At 31.8% G+C, this 17,304-nt stretch overlaps 1 protein-coding gene across 1 annotated transcript in view; it reads left to right on the plus strand.

Moving 5' to 3' along the window:
• LOC150101513 (cytochrome P450 2A3-like) overlaps nucleotides 1-17,304 on the plus strand; it is a 57,740-nt gene that overhangs the window by 24,223 nt on the left and 16,213 nt on the right. Inside the window, exons 7-9 of the mRNA XM_090400818.1 lie at nucleotides 5,314-5,501; nucleotides 5,922-6,080; nucleotides 7,838-7,877. Coding sequence (XP_090256944.1) covers nucleotides 5,314-5,501; nucleotides 5,922-6,080; nucleotides 7,838-7,877 — 387 coding nt within the window. The remainder of the gene's footprint in view (nucleotides 1-5,313; nucleotides 5,502-5,921; nucleotides 6,081-7,837; nucleotides 7,878-17,304) is intronic.

Consider the following 17,304-nt stretch of genomic DNA (forward strand, 5'->3'; position numbering starts at 1 on the left):
ATTCAGGTGGGTTCCAGCTATCCATCCTTTCTGACATCTTGTATATGAATGAAGAAGGGTCCAAACTTTTAAATGAAGAGAAGTGTGTGTTAATACATGTAACTTACGGAAAAATATAATTAATTATAAATATGTCAAATTTATCCCGAACACCCTGTATATATATATATATATATATATATATATATATATATATATATATATATATATATATATATATATATATATATATATATATATATATATATATATGTATATATATACACACACATATATATATATCTGTGTTATATATATGTACATATATATATATATATATATATATATATATATATATATATATATATATATATATATATATGTATATATATACACACACACATATATATATGTGTGTTATATATATATATATATATAATATTTATAACACATTACAGTTGTGAATAACAGACACTTCCAGTTAATAATATTTTTAAATAATATTTTTTGTTTGTAAATTCAATCCTTTTTCTTTTTATTTTATTGAAATTATGATTTTATATTCTGATTGCATATTTACAACACATAATATTACATATTTACAAGAGGTTTATTTATTTATTTTTTCCCTGTATAATGTATTATATTCTTTCTTTGGAAGGCATTTCTTATTTCTTCCTCTAAGCTTAGCAGAGTTTATCTGAGGAAGATAATAGATGGCAGTGGTTTCATGGTTGCGTTTCTATACAGGTCGCAAGCCAGCTGTTGATTTTACTGTTTGTTGGTACGTGCTTGAAAGACTTCAACTGCTATTACAGTTTAACTTATAAAATAATTATAATATAATTAGTTGTCTGAGGTCTTGTTATACGGTATGTATTTCTGACTGTCCTGTAGTTTGTATCGAAATAATGTTTTAGCAAAGCGGCAAAGTGACATAAATGTTTTGCTGTCAGTATTTTGTGTTCTGACATTGCAGTGTGTATAAGGTCGTTATTTTCTCTTTGTTCCCAAAAGATCAGTTTTATCATTTTGTACTGTAGCGACATTAATCTATTTAATTTGTAGGTTGCACAGAAAGCATACGTTGTTATAGCATATCTTAGTATATTTTGGCATAATTCTTTGTATATTAGTGTTTTTAGGCGTATGGGAACTATGTCTTTTAACCTGTAGAGTTTGCCACTTATTGTTCGAAGTTTGTTGTGTAGATGGTTTATGTAGCTATTCCAGTTCATATCTGCATCGAAGTAAATTCTAAGGTATCGTATTGTTTCAACCTGAGTGATTGTAGTGGTTTTGCTGTTCTGTGTGTTTTTTATGTTGGAAATTGGATGTTGGATGGTTATATATTTGTTATCAACTGGTTGAGTTAGTGGGTTTCTGAATATCATTAATTTTTGTCTTTTCTGAGTTTAGGTGTAATAATAATAATAATAATAATAATAATAATAATAATAATAATAATAATAATAATAATAATAATAATAATAATAATAATAATAATAATAATAATAAATCAACTGCAATTTATTTTATTCTGTTTTAAATAAATTACAAAATCACAGAGACAAGGAAAACAACATGATACAAAAGAAAATTCAGCTCGCGCTGAGTACTGCTTCCATTTTGTTACAAAAAGTGGAAGTAATATATGTAAATTATTGTTATCGATAATAAAATAAGACTCGCAGACCTTATAACACACTTTGAACAAATAAATCCAATACTTTCGAAACTCGTGAACATAATATTCGACACAGGCATTATTCCACAAATAAAAACTTCAGTAATTACGCCAATATACAAACACGGCAAAAGAAACGATATTCAGAACTACAGACCAATAGCTACACTACCAGTCATCTCAAAAATTCTAGAAAAATAACACACACCAGACTACAGAACTATTTACAGAAGTACGACATCATCTCACCAAACCAAAATGGCTTTCAGAAAACAAAAAAGCACCATCACTTTATTAGAAGACATCGCCGACACAATAAACAAAGCTCTCGACAAAAACAAGTACGCCATCCTTATAGTGCTGGACCTAACCAACGCAATTGACACACTTGAACATGACATACTACTCACCAAACTATACTCAATAGGTATAAGAGGAACACTGCATACGTGGTTCAAGAACTACCTCACAAACAGAACATAAGTAACAAAAATAGGTACATGTCACAGTCGGAATATACAAGTAAAACACGGTGTACCTCAAGGTGCCATATTATCACCCACTCTATTCAACATATATATTAACGATGTTCATAACATATCCATAAGAAGTCAAATATTTCAATACGCAGATGACACTGCACTACTAGCAATCCACACAAACATTAACACAACTCTCTGCAAAGCACAACAAGACCTAAACGAAATCACAACATACTTCCACCAAAATGCAGTTCTAATCAACGGCACCAAAACACAGATGTTGATAATACACAACCCAAGAATCATACGCCCCGCATCACTATCGATACATTGTCACACATACCGCTGCATTAACAACAAAAATACCTGACAATGTTCAGAAATCAAACCTGTAACACACGCAAAATTCCTTGGTCTCTATATAGATTCCCACCTTAAATGGACAAAACATATAGAATACCTACATACCAAACTCTGGATCATCGCAGCTAAACTGTTCCAAGTTAAAGACATTATTCCACCCAACATAAAAATCTCCGATATCACGGTATCTGCGAATCCCTACTCAGATACGGAATAACAGTCCATGCAAATACATCAAACAGCCACCTAACAAAATTAGAAACACTACACAGGAAAATCGTGTCAACAGTGATCTGGACACCTTACACGCAACAACCAATATCCGACAAGCACATGGCGATACACAGAATCCTGAGCATTAAAAATCTGAAACGTTACATGACATTAACAAGGAATTACTTCAACATCACCTATCGAAACAACAGAGATACATATCGTATAACACGACCTACAACAACTCTCTACATCCCCACACCCTTCAACAACTCATACGGTTCTTTTGTGAGATCACATCAGATACCCACGCAACTCAACAACCTACCAAGAAAGTTAAAACACGTAGATAACTACAGAACATTAAAAAACGAACTCTGGAAAATATACCAACAAAGTTAAGAAACCATTAACCCTAATATACACATCATAAATCACTAGCATCCAATGCCTACATCCCATACATAAACAGTAGCAACAACACAAATAGTGAAGGCTAAATCCTACTCTCTTCATAAAAGTTAACCCAAGCTTCGAAGTAGGTGGGATTAACTTGCCTCACTCATCTACAACTAATCCTTATAAGCAAATGCAGAAATTTGTATGTATAATCACTGTTTCTCAAACTTTAAAAAAATAAATAAAAAATTATACAAAAAATTCTGTTTAATCTTCATTGTTAATATTAGAAGAACATGTGTTGTAAATACATAATATAAAGGCAAAAAAGTATTATTAAAAATTTTAATTGAAATCCAATGTAGGAATTGCAGCACTTAGTGCTGAACTCTGTAAAATTGTAAGGTGCAATGTCACACAAGATGTTTATTGTATGTATAAATATTTTAGCAATCAATAAAAAAAAATGCATTGTGATATTTATGTCCACATCCACGGATCTTATGCGAAGCTTATCTCATGAACATACTGGATGACGGTGGTTTTGTGATTTTAATTCAGAATCCACAACAAGCCAGGTGTCGAATAAACAGTTAATATATACATGCACCCCCCCCCCCCCACACACACACCCATACAATTTTCCACACATAGTACCGTCAATAGGGTGTAGCATAGAGGCAGCTTGCCTCACGGCGGGGCTTAATAAGGACACTCGTTCGCTTGCTACGCTAACAGGAATTGTTAGCCAATTCCTGTTAGCGTAGCAAGTGCGGAAAGAATTTTTTTTTTCAAGCTTAAACTGATTAAAAGTAATTTGCGAACAGCAATGACCTAAGGAAGATTGGTTGGTCTAGCAACTATATCGATAGAGGCGGACATAACTTATAATTTAAATTTAAAAGAATTTAAATTTAGAAGAGCTTTAAACAGTTTTATTGTGCGATATCCCTATAGAGCAAACATTTAATTAATATTATTATGTAATCCTTTTTCATTAATGTTTCTCTTGTAATAAAAACAAATTAGCATTTGGAGATTTTCTTATATTTTTGTCTTATAATCCATCAGAGGCGATATTTAATTGTTTGACTCAGGGTGCGATCTCATCTGGCGGCGGCCCTGTCTACATATAACCGTTTTGAAGGGATAAGGTGCTGAACAGGGCAAGCGCCTGTCCTCACAAAGAAAATTTCATTGTTTTATTTTTATTTTTATTTATATATTCTGCATAATTTCATTCTAATTTTCCATTTCGCTATAATATTTACAAAGTGATTGTTACAGAGGTTTTTGTAGTATAGTTTGTATAGTATAGTATAGTTTGTATAGTATAGTATAGTATAGTATAGTTTGTATAGTATAGTATAGTATAGTATAGTATAGTTTGTATAGTATAGTATAGTATAGTATAGTTTGTATAGTATAGTAGTATAGTTTTGTACCATAGGTTTTTGTTATCTAATGTTGATTATGTCTGGTATGTAAAAATTCCCGATGGCTTTTTCGTTATTGATATTATTATACTCATATAAGATGTGGTCTGTTGATTGCGGTTTTGTTATTTGATATTCTGCTTTGGTTATTTTGCCAGTCAGGATTGAAATAGAGGTTTCATATGATTGTGCTATATAGTTGATTCACCTTAAAATTTTTGTTCTGTCAATACGCGTGTGGAATATTCTTTTTGTTCCAAGAATATTCCATGAATTACTGTTTATAGAAACTTCAGTTTCCCCTCCTAAAAAAAAAAAAAAAAAAAAAAAAAAAAAAACAGGCGAACTGACAAAGATCGGAAAATGGAAAATCTAAAGCAATCACCGGTTCACCTGTTTGCCTCTGCTTAAAAATAAGAACATGCAGCGTTGAAAATCTCTCCCCCCCCTCTTTCTCTCTTTCATTAATATATCTTCTGTACTTTAAACAAAGTTTTTAGTACAGATACTGAATTCCAGTAGTAAACAACACATAACAGATTGTGATTTTTGAAAAGTCAAGTGATTTTCTTATATGTTAACCGCTGGTTATAATAATATTTTATTTAGTTTGGTAATAAATTTAACAAATTCATTAATGGTAATAAAATACCCACTATTCTTTGAAATAAATGTATATTTTGAAAGAAATATAAACAGAAAAATTTAAATAAACCTGTAATAAATAACTGCGTAACCGATTGCATATTCTTAGTGCTTCAGAAGACTCTGTTATCGGCAATTATGACATACCGAAAGGGACAATAATAGTCGCCAACTTTTGGGCTGTGCATCGTGATCCAAGGTACTGGAAAAATCCAGATAGCTTTATTCCAGAAAGATTTTTATCATTAGATGGGAAAATAGTGAAGAAACCAGAGTATCTCATTCCCTTCTCTATAGGTAAGTTATTGCATTTACTACAGACCAATCGAATTGAAAGCGATACTAATTTCAATACCATATGAAGTTTCTATGATCAAAAGACATCACTGTACCATATAAAGTTAATTAGAGTGTTATAATTAATTATTCTGAAATAAATGTGCTGTTTTGGATAAGAATAAAATAGGTCGTATGGTAATGACGTTAATGGTTAACGATTAATAAATAAAATTCAGAATAATTTGGTCTGTATTCTTTCTATTCATACGCTGTCTGTGAGATACCTTGCATATCAGGCTTATCCTCTAATATAAAATTACAATTTTTTACTGCACTCATCAGTCTGCTAATTATGATAAATCATGTAGATTATCTTACTTAATTACTTAGTGAGACAATGCAAGTATCATGATTAATAGAGAACACTTATTTTTAAAGGAAAACGATCCTGTCTAGGAGAGAATATGGCATTAGTTTCCGTTTTCCTGTATACTACGAGAATTCTACAACAGTTCGAAGTAATGTTACCAGAGGGAGGATCAGTCAATTTCGAAGGTCACCTTTCGATAGCTTTGGAACCAAAAGGTCAAAAGCTTTGTCTTAAAAAGAGAAGATGATTTCATCTCGAGTGTATAAATTGTTACCCTTCTTTCTCATTGCATTCTTACGCACCAGATTTTCTCAAGAATATCTATGGGTGTTTTAGTGACTAGTCACTGAAAAGATAAAACTAACCAAATATATTGTAGTCATATTTGTTATTTTGATATTCATTTATTGTTATTTGTACTTTTTTTTGATAGCATATAATCATCGTTGAAAGATATTAACTGATTTTCATTGTTATTTCGATTGTTACATAAATAGAATAAAAATAACTGTTTCTTTATCAACAAAAAGAAGACTCAATTTCATTACTTTAATTTTTATTTGTGAAACACATATAGTAATTAGACTTATGAAACAAACATTAAGAAAACTCAATATTGCATTTTGGAAAAAATTTGGATCTTTAATACGAATAAAATAATTAGTGTTTAAACTGAATGTAGCATGTAAATAATTGCATACATTACTGCTAGTTAGTAACCTACTAAGGAAACTGTAATCATTTTCATTTGAAATATATTTTGTAATACAGAAAAATATTTAACATCATTGAAACGATTCTGCCTTTTTTATGTAATGGACATTGTAGAAATTTTTGGGCTTAAGTTGCGGGCCACTAGAACTTAATGATGGAGAATGGTAACACTGCGTGGTGTATGTTTTTGTGTTGTTAATTGACGCAATTAGTGGTTAATTAGAAGATAATATTATTAGGCAAAGTAATGAGGCTAGGAACCTCTTAGAAATATAAATCGAAATATCAAAGATAAACAATATATGAACATTTTAATAAGAAGTAGGCCCGCTATAGGAATAAAGATTGATCTGAACAGGCCACTCTATTAGAAACACATTGTTGTCCTCAAACCATATCATACCAATCATAGTAGATTACATATTGTGGAAACGCTGTTCAGAATGTTGTCCAGAAATCGGAAGTACATCCCTATCATCGTAGCATTTATAAAAATCAGTAAGCCACTTCCATACCTTAAGCACGTGAACATACATCTTGGTTTACGTCTAGACGATGCACTCATGCTCATAGTATTTGCTGAGCTGTGGTACGATTCACTGCATCGAAGTACACGCTTCTAGTACACTTGTTTTAATGAGTTTGGGATCGGCAGTGTACTGACCCATGGGAATTCAGTGCATTCATCCCTCTATGCATTGTTTGTACAATGGACATTTACTTACGTGTCTCTCTTGGGTCTGTTGTTCGCCTATGCCGCAGCATTTCGTACATGGCATCTTGTTAACATTGACTACAAACGAAGAACAGAGACTATAGAATCGAGAAAGTTCAGAGTCAGTCCTGTAATATAAAATGGAAATATAAGCGTTAGAAGTAGATTAGAGTTGTTCTGCATGTCATCATTTTATTTCAAATTGAATGTGGTGCTTAACGAAATTTCTCTCTCTCTCTCTCTCTCTCTCTCTCTCACTGTCTCACTCTCTCTTTCTCATAGAAGCGATTGCTTGTCTTTTTTTTGCATTAGATGTGTATCTGGCGTGTTATAATATTTTATGTTCTTTTGTGAATATGTGGATGCTATTGCGTTGATATGTTGATGAAGAGAACACATTTAATATTGAAAGAATAAAAAGTAAAGACCAAATGGTGTTTAAAACAGCTGATATATTCAAGTAGAATTGTGTGTATCTTGTAAAAAACCTTTATTATTATTATTATTATTTATCATACAGAATTATGACTTTATTTTGTTCGTTCTTTTCTTTAGTGTTCACCTCAGGGATATTAATTCATACAGTGGTATTCATGTAAGACGCTTACTTGATAAATATCCGTTTATTTTGTTCTAACTAAGGATGAAGCAACAAGACCATGAGGGCATTAATTGTGTCTGTTAATTAGTGTTCTCCTGTCCATTTATTTTCATTTAAGAAACGTCAAATCTATTTTCAGGGAAGTAAACCCTACCACCTTTGAATGACATATGCTAAACCAACTTCAGTTTGAAAGCCATTATAAAGGTTCATAGCTCTTCAAGAGTTAATTAGAACCCACGTCCTAATGTGAGATTCCTTAGCAAATTCACTAGGTCATCCTGACTGCACTAAAAGAGTGAAGTTGGATTTCTATTATATAAGATGCGATTGTAAAATTTTCATTATATATCACTCTGGAAAATATATCTGATAATTTCAAAATCAAAATTAAATTTATATAAAAAGGTTTGTGTTTTATTTTATTTTAATTTATTTATTTTGCATGAGTATTACTCATGAAAGGAAAGGCTTTAGCTTATTACAGCCTTTCCCACTGATCTACAGACCAAACATAAACTTCTTCAAGTTATTACAGACAATCGATAAACAGGATGGTATTCGCATCCCATCGATAAAAATCACGTACCACCGAAATTCGTTAATATAACATTCATTGCTACAGTCGAATTCGAACGCACTGCTTGGTCGTCGGAGAACGGACACGCTGTTCATTCTATCAACCAGGTTGCCAATTAGAGAGTTACTTAAATTATAAAAAAAAATAATAAATGCATACGTTTAACTATTTCAATAAAGAAATTATTGATACATTGTTTTTAAGTTAATGATAAGAGCAATTTTTACTAATACTTGAAAACTGAAATACGAGTATATGCAAAATTCAGAATGAAACTGTTAATCATCATCATCATCATGCGTATCAAGGATTTAGGCCTGTTCCGACCTTAGAAGTCATCCTTGAATCTTTTAAGCGGACGTCCTGGTTTTCTTTTTCCTAACGGCTTGTACTTTAAGGCTTGTTTTGGTAATCTTTCTGTTTTCATTCTTTGAACGTGTTCCATCCATTTATGTTTATATTTTTAAATTTTTTCTACTACTGGTTCTTGGTTTTATTATTTCATAATTTCTTCGTTTCTTTTGTGATCAAATAGGGTATACTTTGCAGTTTTTCTCATAAACTTCATTTCTGCTGTTGTTAATCTTTGTTTGTCTTTTTGTTTTATTGTCCAGATTTTGCTTCCATACATTAAGACTGGTAGGGCTAATGTATTGTATACTTTTAGTCTGTTTTGTTTTTGAACTAAGTTTGGTTTAAATATAGAGATAATTACACCGGTTATTTTAAGATATTTTGCAATTTTTAGGTTTATATCTTTTTCATTTTCATATGTGATCATCTTATTATATAAAATCTGTTAATCTTCTAATATATAAAAATAAACATTAGTAGTGTTATATAATTTTTTTTTTTAATTTAGACATAATTAACAGACAGAGTGAAGTTCATATTTTCGGATATTATTATGCAATCAAATCATTAGCGAATGAAGGGAAAATATAATAGAAAACAATAACAGTTTCCTAAGTAATCAAATGTTTAATCAAATGATATATCACGGACTTCAATTTATAAATATTTACTCCTTTTACTATTGAAATATATCCACGTTTCACTTAGAAATAGTTCTATTAATTAAATGTACATTCCAACAACTTTTTACTCTAGCCTAACATTAATCCTAATGTATCTAGATGCTTTATCAGTTCAATATCTTGAACCAGTGCACGTGTTCTTGAACTTTATCCATATTGAGCAACGGTTTATTGAGAACACGCTCTCTTTATCATTTTAATCTCACCTTCAAAAGCAAAATTAAGATTATCAGATTTCAATTTGTTTGGATTCATTCCTGTATAACAGTGTAAATATAGAAGCCAACTAGCAGTTGTCATCGAAAAATAACTTACTCTTACTGTTTTCACAAGTACATTTGCTTGTAGTTTTATATTCGTCTTTACTTTTTCCAGTGTTATTTGAGCACTGGAAGAAAACACTCAAAAAAGTTTAATTAAAATAAATCATGTACGCTGGTAACAAAATACAAAATTAACTCAGTTAAGGTAAAGTCACTACAGTCTGAGAGTAAACTTCATCACATGTCCCAAGATAGTACTACGCATCACCCCTCCAATATTAAATTAGTATTATAGGTCGTGGGTAGTAACTGACACACACACACTACTGGTGTGTGTCAGTTACTACCCACGAATACTACCAGTTACACGAGTAGTAACTGGTGTGGCAGGGCATTTGCAGTTTGAAACAAAGTAAAATGTCCATTATTGTTTCAATGTTTGTTATGCTGTAACCTAGTTAGGCGGGTTTTTTTTTTTTGATATATATCCAAAGTTCTGTTATTGGTGTTCAATAACAGAACTTTGTATATATAAAGATCTATATAACAGCTATAGAAAATAACTTAATGAAATGAACTACATCAGTCAGGTTATCATAAAGCACTCTGCGTTTTAATCTACAGAGAAAAATGGAGTAAACTATCTACATATTAATAAAAGTGAAAGTGCATAAACGTAGTGAATGACGATGTGTAGGGAGCATTGGTTTTAACCATAACTTTCCATTGGATTAACCAAATAATGCAGTAAAATCTAATCTAAACTTGTATAGAATATCACTCGTACTTGTTGCGTATATAAACTATACTAAAAAAAAAGCTCGACTTTTACCATAAGACAGATAATATTATTACCATTATTATATCAGCATTGCCATCATAATTTTCAAACTTCACAGTCTTATCAAGCATTTTTTTCTTATGCTAGTTCAACTAGGCTATAAGTTTTCACTAATATACAGTTTCCAGCTCAGCACCTGTCTTATTTATTTGCTCATTGAACAATCGATTTAGTCAGACTTTATTAAAATGCTTTTCCAATTTTAATGAACTAGTTTGCCTTCTGAGTATCCTGTAACAAAATGAAGGAAGCCTAAATTCAATGTTTTCTGATTTCAATGGTAAAACTAATTCTAAGTTTAATTATACATTTTAGTCATACTTCAAGTTTTAAGAACTAGAACACATTCAGAATCATTAACCATTTCTAAAAGTGATTGTTTTAGCTGAATTAACCTGTTTAACACATTGTTTATAAACTTCACAAATATTTTAAGGATGCAGGTGATTTGAAGAGATTCAAAGGAATAAGACTGAATAATAACTTCAATAACCTGACTGTTTAAACTGTCACGACCAACTTTATAAAAGTTAGCTAGACAACAATCAACCGTAAAAATATTGAAGATGCAACTTTGAGTTCCTTCGCTACGCCTTTCATCCCATTTGCTGACATTTATGCAAATATTTTTTTTAAATGTGGGTGAGAACTGGGTTATCTAAAATTCAAAGATTAAATTATGTAATCGAAATATTTGCTTCTTCTTTCCATGCTGCTCTTACTGAATTAAGGTCTTTTAACAGCAACCAACGTATAATAATTTTCGCCTTCGAAATCGAATGAAAGAAAATTTAGATATTTTTCACACCCGATTGCAAGGCATGTGGAAAGTAACGTGCATTCTACTATATATCATAACTATACTTGGTAAACAGACATTTCAAAAAGTTTAGCTTATCGTTTTTAAACAGAGCAACATGCATTATAAAAAGCTTCAAACAAAACGGTTGCAACTACAAAATGGTTTGTGAAACTACTGAATAAAAAACAAAACCGTCCCACTTATAGACCTAAAATATATTGTAGATAACATTACATTACTGTATATGGAAAACACCACCGATAAATTTGACTACCTTCTAAAATATCGCAAAATTAGACCAGAACACAAAACTTCTGGAAAAGTTCCCTCCCCCATCTTCCTAAGGACCTACAAGTATCCTTTGATTTTTCCAGAGGTTTTAATGGTCCTGGTGAAGGTGAAGCAGAAGATTTTGGATATATAGGATTTGCTCAGATTATACTAAAATTGATCACCTTTATCGATGCAATTCAGAATTATTTTATTACTCAAGTTTTTAATCACGAGGATTATTTCTAGAATTGGCTCCGTTCGTACAAAACTCTTTTAAGTGCACACCACAAATAAGTGATCCAGGGAGGCTGCCACAAATTATGATTAATTCAAAGGTAGCACATTGATTTAACATCCTTTCTTCCCAAAGCTTTTTATTACAAAAGATTGCCTCATGGAGTGCAAGACACAGGTTTGAAAAGATAGAAAGAATAAGTGAGAGCAGATTATAATGGATAGCTTCGAAAAGAAAACTGCATCCTTTCGCTCTGTAGTGTTCTTCTTTCCTTCTTCGTTTTCTTATTATTATAATTTTCCATCGCCAGGGAGGCTGCCTCAGTGAGAAAATACCTATCACATCCCTGCTGACTCCTACATAAGAGGATACTGGATCTTTCTCATGTTCCTTTCTTCAACATCCAGGAATGATCTTGAATTCTACTCTACTCCACATGCAATGCAAAATCTTGTTTTTATCGATACTGTAAGCTGCTCTTACTAGATGTTCAATTATGTTTCATCTCTTTCAATTATTACTCAAGCTTTAATGACCACATTCTCTCATCTATCGCCACATGTCCAATGCAATAGACTAGTTATAATCTTAGTTACCCATCTCAGAATCTCTTCAAATGCCTTCCTATCTCAAAAGAACCCTGATAATATCCACACATTGTAATCTGGATATGGACTTATCAAAGAAGCCTTAACGATCCGAGCAACTCAGCTTCAAGCTTTAATTATTTGTGCACTCTAACAACTTACACATCAGCAGATAATTTGATATCACCACTAGACCAAACCAGTATACTTAATTCAAGGTAATGAATAATAGTCCACTAGACATCTTTTTATTACACCCAAAATCAATTTCTAATAATACTTATCGGTCATTCATTCTCTTACCTAAGTATACAAAATCCAGTGATACAATATACCACTGATCGCTCTCCTTCTCGTAGATCTATTTGAAACCTATTTTGGCTACCCGTTTACTTGATTTTCATTCCTATCAGATGATCCAATTATCGTGGCATACTTATTCCCATCTACATGCATATCAGCACACATTTCGCAATGTGACTTTTCAGAGAAAAATAAGTTGCACTATGAAATATATAATAAAAAATAAAAAAGTGTACTAATAAATCTGATTAAGTAACCCAATATTTACATATAACATTAATTTTTGTTAAAAATTAAATTATAAATACAACTTATTTTATTATTCTATACACATCATGCTAGCAAATCTATCAAGGATTGCAACCTCTTACCAAATAAACTGAAATGTTATTTTATATAAAGAAAAAAACAATCACGTAGCAATTGATTGGTTTCCTATGATTATACCAGTTCTAAATTAAGTACTAAAGTAAGGAGTGTCCTAGGTTCGATTCCCATTGCCGACGTTGAGGAGCTTAAGGATTTTCTCAGTCAGATCAAGTTAGCCTGTCTTAGACGTGGACTGAAGGGTTTTTCTCCCCAGTTTATCTGGGGGTTTTCCTCCCGCAAGCAGGAAAACCCGCCGCGTGAACACACGCATCTACAGACATAGGACACACCGGAAGGTATAGGGCTAGTCACATTATCTTCGGGACGGGTACGGCTTAGAAGGGCTAAGGATAGCCCCGTAACAGGCTAATAGGCCTAATACGTGAAGGGAAGCAGAAGAAGAAGAAGAAGAAAGGGAAAATATTTAGTATCACCTAAAGAAAACATTGCCCAGATACATAGCAGTTATACTAATTTCTTCTTCTTCAAGATATCACAAATAGCGGCCTGTTTCAACCTTACACCTCTCTTTAATTGTCTTCATCTATTTCTTTTTCCTTTTTTGTTTCATAGTTTAGTATTCTTTTTTGGTAGTCTATTTGGAGGCATTCTATTCACATGTTAAATCCATTTGTTTGTATAAATTATTTGTAAAGTTGATTCTTGAAGTTGTTTTTTCATATAATAATTTTAATTATTATATGAAACAGCTTTAATGGTTTCGTATAATAATATTACAATTAACAAACCGTCTGTAAGATGGATCACAAATACCGCCACGATCGTAAAGGGAATAAGAGCAGGAAGTGATTAAATTGTTCTTGAATTAAACACAAAGTACATTTAGAAAATAAAAAGCTTAAAAAATTAGAATAATTTGTTTTCCATACTATAGTTCACATAAAAATAAAATTTACATAATTAGGTATTTACTATGTTATCAATTTTCTGTGCATGAAACAACTCGAAAATGTCAAATTAAAAGTCAATAATTTTAATTATACACAAGCAGATGATATATTCAACATTTTTCGATTGCTTACTGGAAATTTAGAGCAAACAGAACTTTTGTAGAAAAGTGAAAACAAAATAGAAAAATCAGAGAAAAAGTGGTCCTATTAATAGAGTTAGTTGCTAGAATTATTACTATAAATATTTATGTTTTTCTTTATCATAATCTGCACACAAGATATACTTCGTATTAGAGCATATTAATGCCATGGACGGATAAAAAAGTGAGAAGTATGAAAAACCTTATTAATATGTGTGTTGAATATCTGTACATTGCATACTCTTTACAAAGAATGAAGAGGCAGACAGAAAACTTTTCCTGTAGAACAAATTTTCCACAGAATAATGGAACATTGAGGGGAGGCCGTGTATAAGAGAACGCAATTATTTCGTAGCTATGCTGATTAATTAGTCTAGTTGATCTGCTCTCTACTGAGTTAAGTATTCTTACATTACTCTCAAGGAGCCCATCTACAGATATACGAACACGACTGAATGGTTGAAAAGATGTGAGCTTTGTTTTGAAGGATGTGTGATTTGAAGGATGTGTCATTTAATACATGAAATAATGCTAAGGAGATGATATTCGTAATACGTTGATGACAAGAGCGATTGAAAGTTAGAGTGATTTCAAGAAGAGGAATATTATCTTATCTAGAGATCTGAGAGCTGTCATAAGTAAAACTGGAAGAAAAGTTCTTCTTTGCAAGAAATTAAACAGATTTGATTTTAATTTGCATTATTGGTATAGTCTCTGAAGATGCATCACAAATAGAGCGATAAATAGAACCACGATCGTAACGGGATTGAAAGCAAGACGTGATGATATTGTTTGCGAATTAAGCTCAAGATACATTTAAATTGTCATGGTTTGATAACTGTCTTGCGATCAGAATTTTGGGTTGAAGAAGTTGATATTCAGGAAGTTTTTTTTAATCAATTGGGTAATGTACAGTAACTGTCAACAGCAAATTCTGTGTGATGGATTTACAGTCAACTTAGGGAGTCATTGATACATAGTAAGCAAGGACCAGGTGAATAAAAACTGCTTTGTGCAACAAGGTTTGTGCAGCATTAGTTATACAGTTTGATGTTAACGATGCATCTACCTTCATAAGTAATGTGCATTAAGAGAAAACCGTAAAACCATACGCATAAAATATGATGCGAGTTTACTTAATAGACCTTGTGCCAAATATGTGAAAATGCCTTCAGATGTCAAGAGCAATCCACTAAGATTCTCTAAACTTTTCTATGGCATTTACTTAAATGTGGATAACATACAGGAAGATTCTCTGTTTTCGGCAGAGATTGTATACATACATTCGATCGTTTATTAGTTGAGAAGTACATGCTAATAAATTTCTAGTGAACTAGAAACTTATTGAGTGAATGAAACTTTTATATATTTCATTCACTCAATGAAAGTTGTGAGCTAATAGTTTCATATTAGTTTAGAAAACAGAGAATGACACTGGAATTAGATAGGAAAAACGTGTTGCACTTCTTTCGAATTGGTTGAATGTGAGCTAATGACTAGTATCGACGCATAATAGTGAAAAGAAAAGACAATAAAATAAGATATAGAACCATAGTATCAAAACAATCGGGAAAATTCTAAACCTGAATGCTATTTTGGTATCTATTTTGAATTAAGAAAATCAAATAATCCATCGAGTATTGTGGTTTTGTGTTTTGGGAACATAGGGAAAATATTTTCCGTCATCTTTGATGCAAGAATTAGAGAAAAAGTTACAAACCAAGAGATTGATTTTTTTTGGTAATGATGCAATAGATGTAATGATGACGCAATAGCATGATTCCATTCAGAATATAGTGCAGATTTCTGCTTTTAGCACTTTTAAAATAAATTTCGATTGAGTTACAGATTGTTATAAGAATTTGGTGCTTTAAAATAAACAAAGCAAATTGCGACTGATGCCTCATTCATCTTTTGTACATCTGGGCATAGAATAATAAATGTTATAACCATAACTGACAAGATGTTAATTTCGAAGAAAATATGCCGCATTGTGCCTGAGTGATTTATCAAACACGCTCTCTACTTAAAATAAATATATATAGAAGGCATTGTATTGTGCAATCACATTTTTATTACCCATATCTGATTTATCTTAAATTTAAGATAGCATGAGAGAAATATAGAAAAAAAACGACCACTTCATATTTGTGTAGTGCTCATAGATAACACCAGATGGCAGTGTTTCAAATAACATTATTTGGTAGAAAGTGTATCACTTCAGATGTAGAAAGCAAGGCGTCATTGATAGTGTAAACTCTAACCTTGATCTGTCAAGCGAAACGAAGCGTCTTTACATTTACTTGTTACTATGACAGTGAATGTATATTTTATGTCTGCTTTGCTCAAAAATTGTTCATTCATTATATATTTACTATAACATGGATAGCACAAAATTCCCAATTCTAAGTTTTATTCATAACTATTGTACTCTCTCCACAATAATCATATTTGTAATTGTTTTGAGCGCATACTTTTTCTTTCCTCGCTTAAACAGCAGAAAGAACTTTCCACCTGGTCCTATCGGCCTACCCATTGTTGGCTATTTCCCATTTCTTAAAGGTAGGGCACATAACAAAACTTGCTGAGAAATACGGTAAGGTATACAGGTAAGAAATTGATTTTTAACATCTAAACATAGTTAAGGTTTCTTTGAAATCAATCTAGCATTATGTTTATATAATATAACAGTTCCGTATTCATACTGCTCCAAGAGATTAGTTTTATCAGGTTTACGATATCGCTGGGTATTAATTTTGTTCGTGATCCTAGGGTGTGGTCTTCTGTGAGTAATGTATGTACATTGTCTAACGTTCTGAGGACGTTCACATTGGTGTATAGCGAACGTCCCCAGAACGTTAGACATCGTACACACACACACACACACACACACACACACACACACACACACACACACACACACACACACACACACACACACACACTTCTCACAGAAGACGACACTCTGGGATCACGAACCAAATTAACATCCAGCGATATCGTAAAAATGATAAAATTGATAATCTCAGCAAACGTTTTTAAATTTAACAATAACTTCAATATCCAAATTTTCGGACTCC

Source organism: Typopeltis vanoorti, chromosome 11 (genome assembly GCF_054136105.1).
Source record: "Typopeltis vanoorti isolate ZY-2024b chromosome 11, IOZ_Tvanoo_1.0, whole genome shotgun sequence".
NCBI lineage: Eukaryota > Metazoa > Arthropoda > Arachnida > Uropygi > Thelyphonidae > Typopeltis > Typopeltis vanoorti.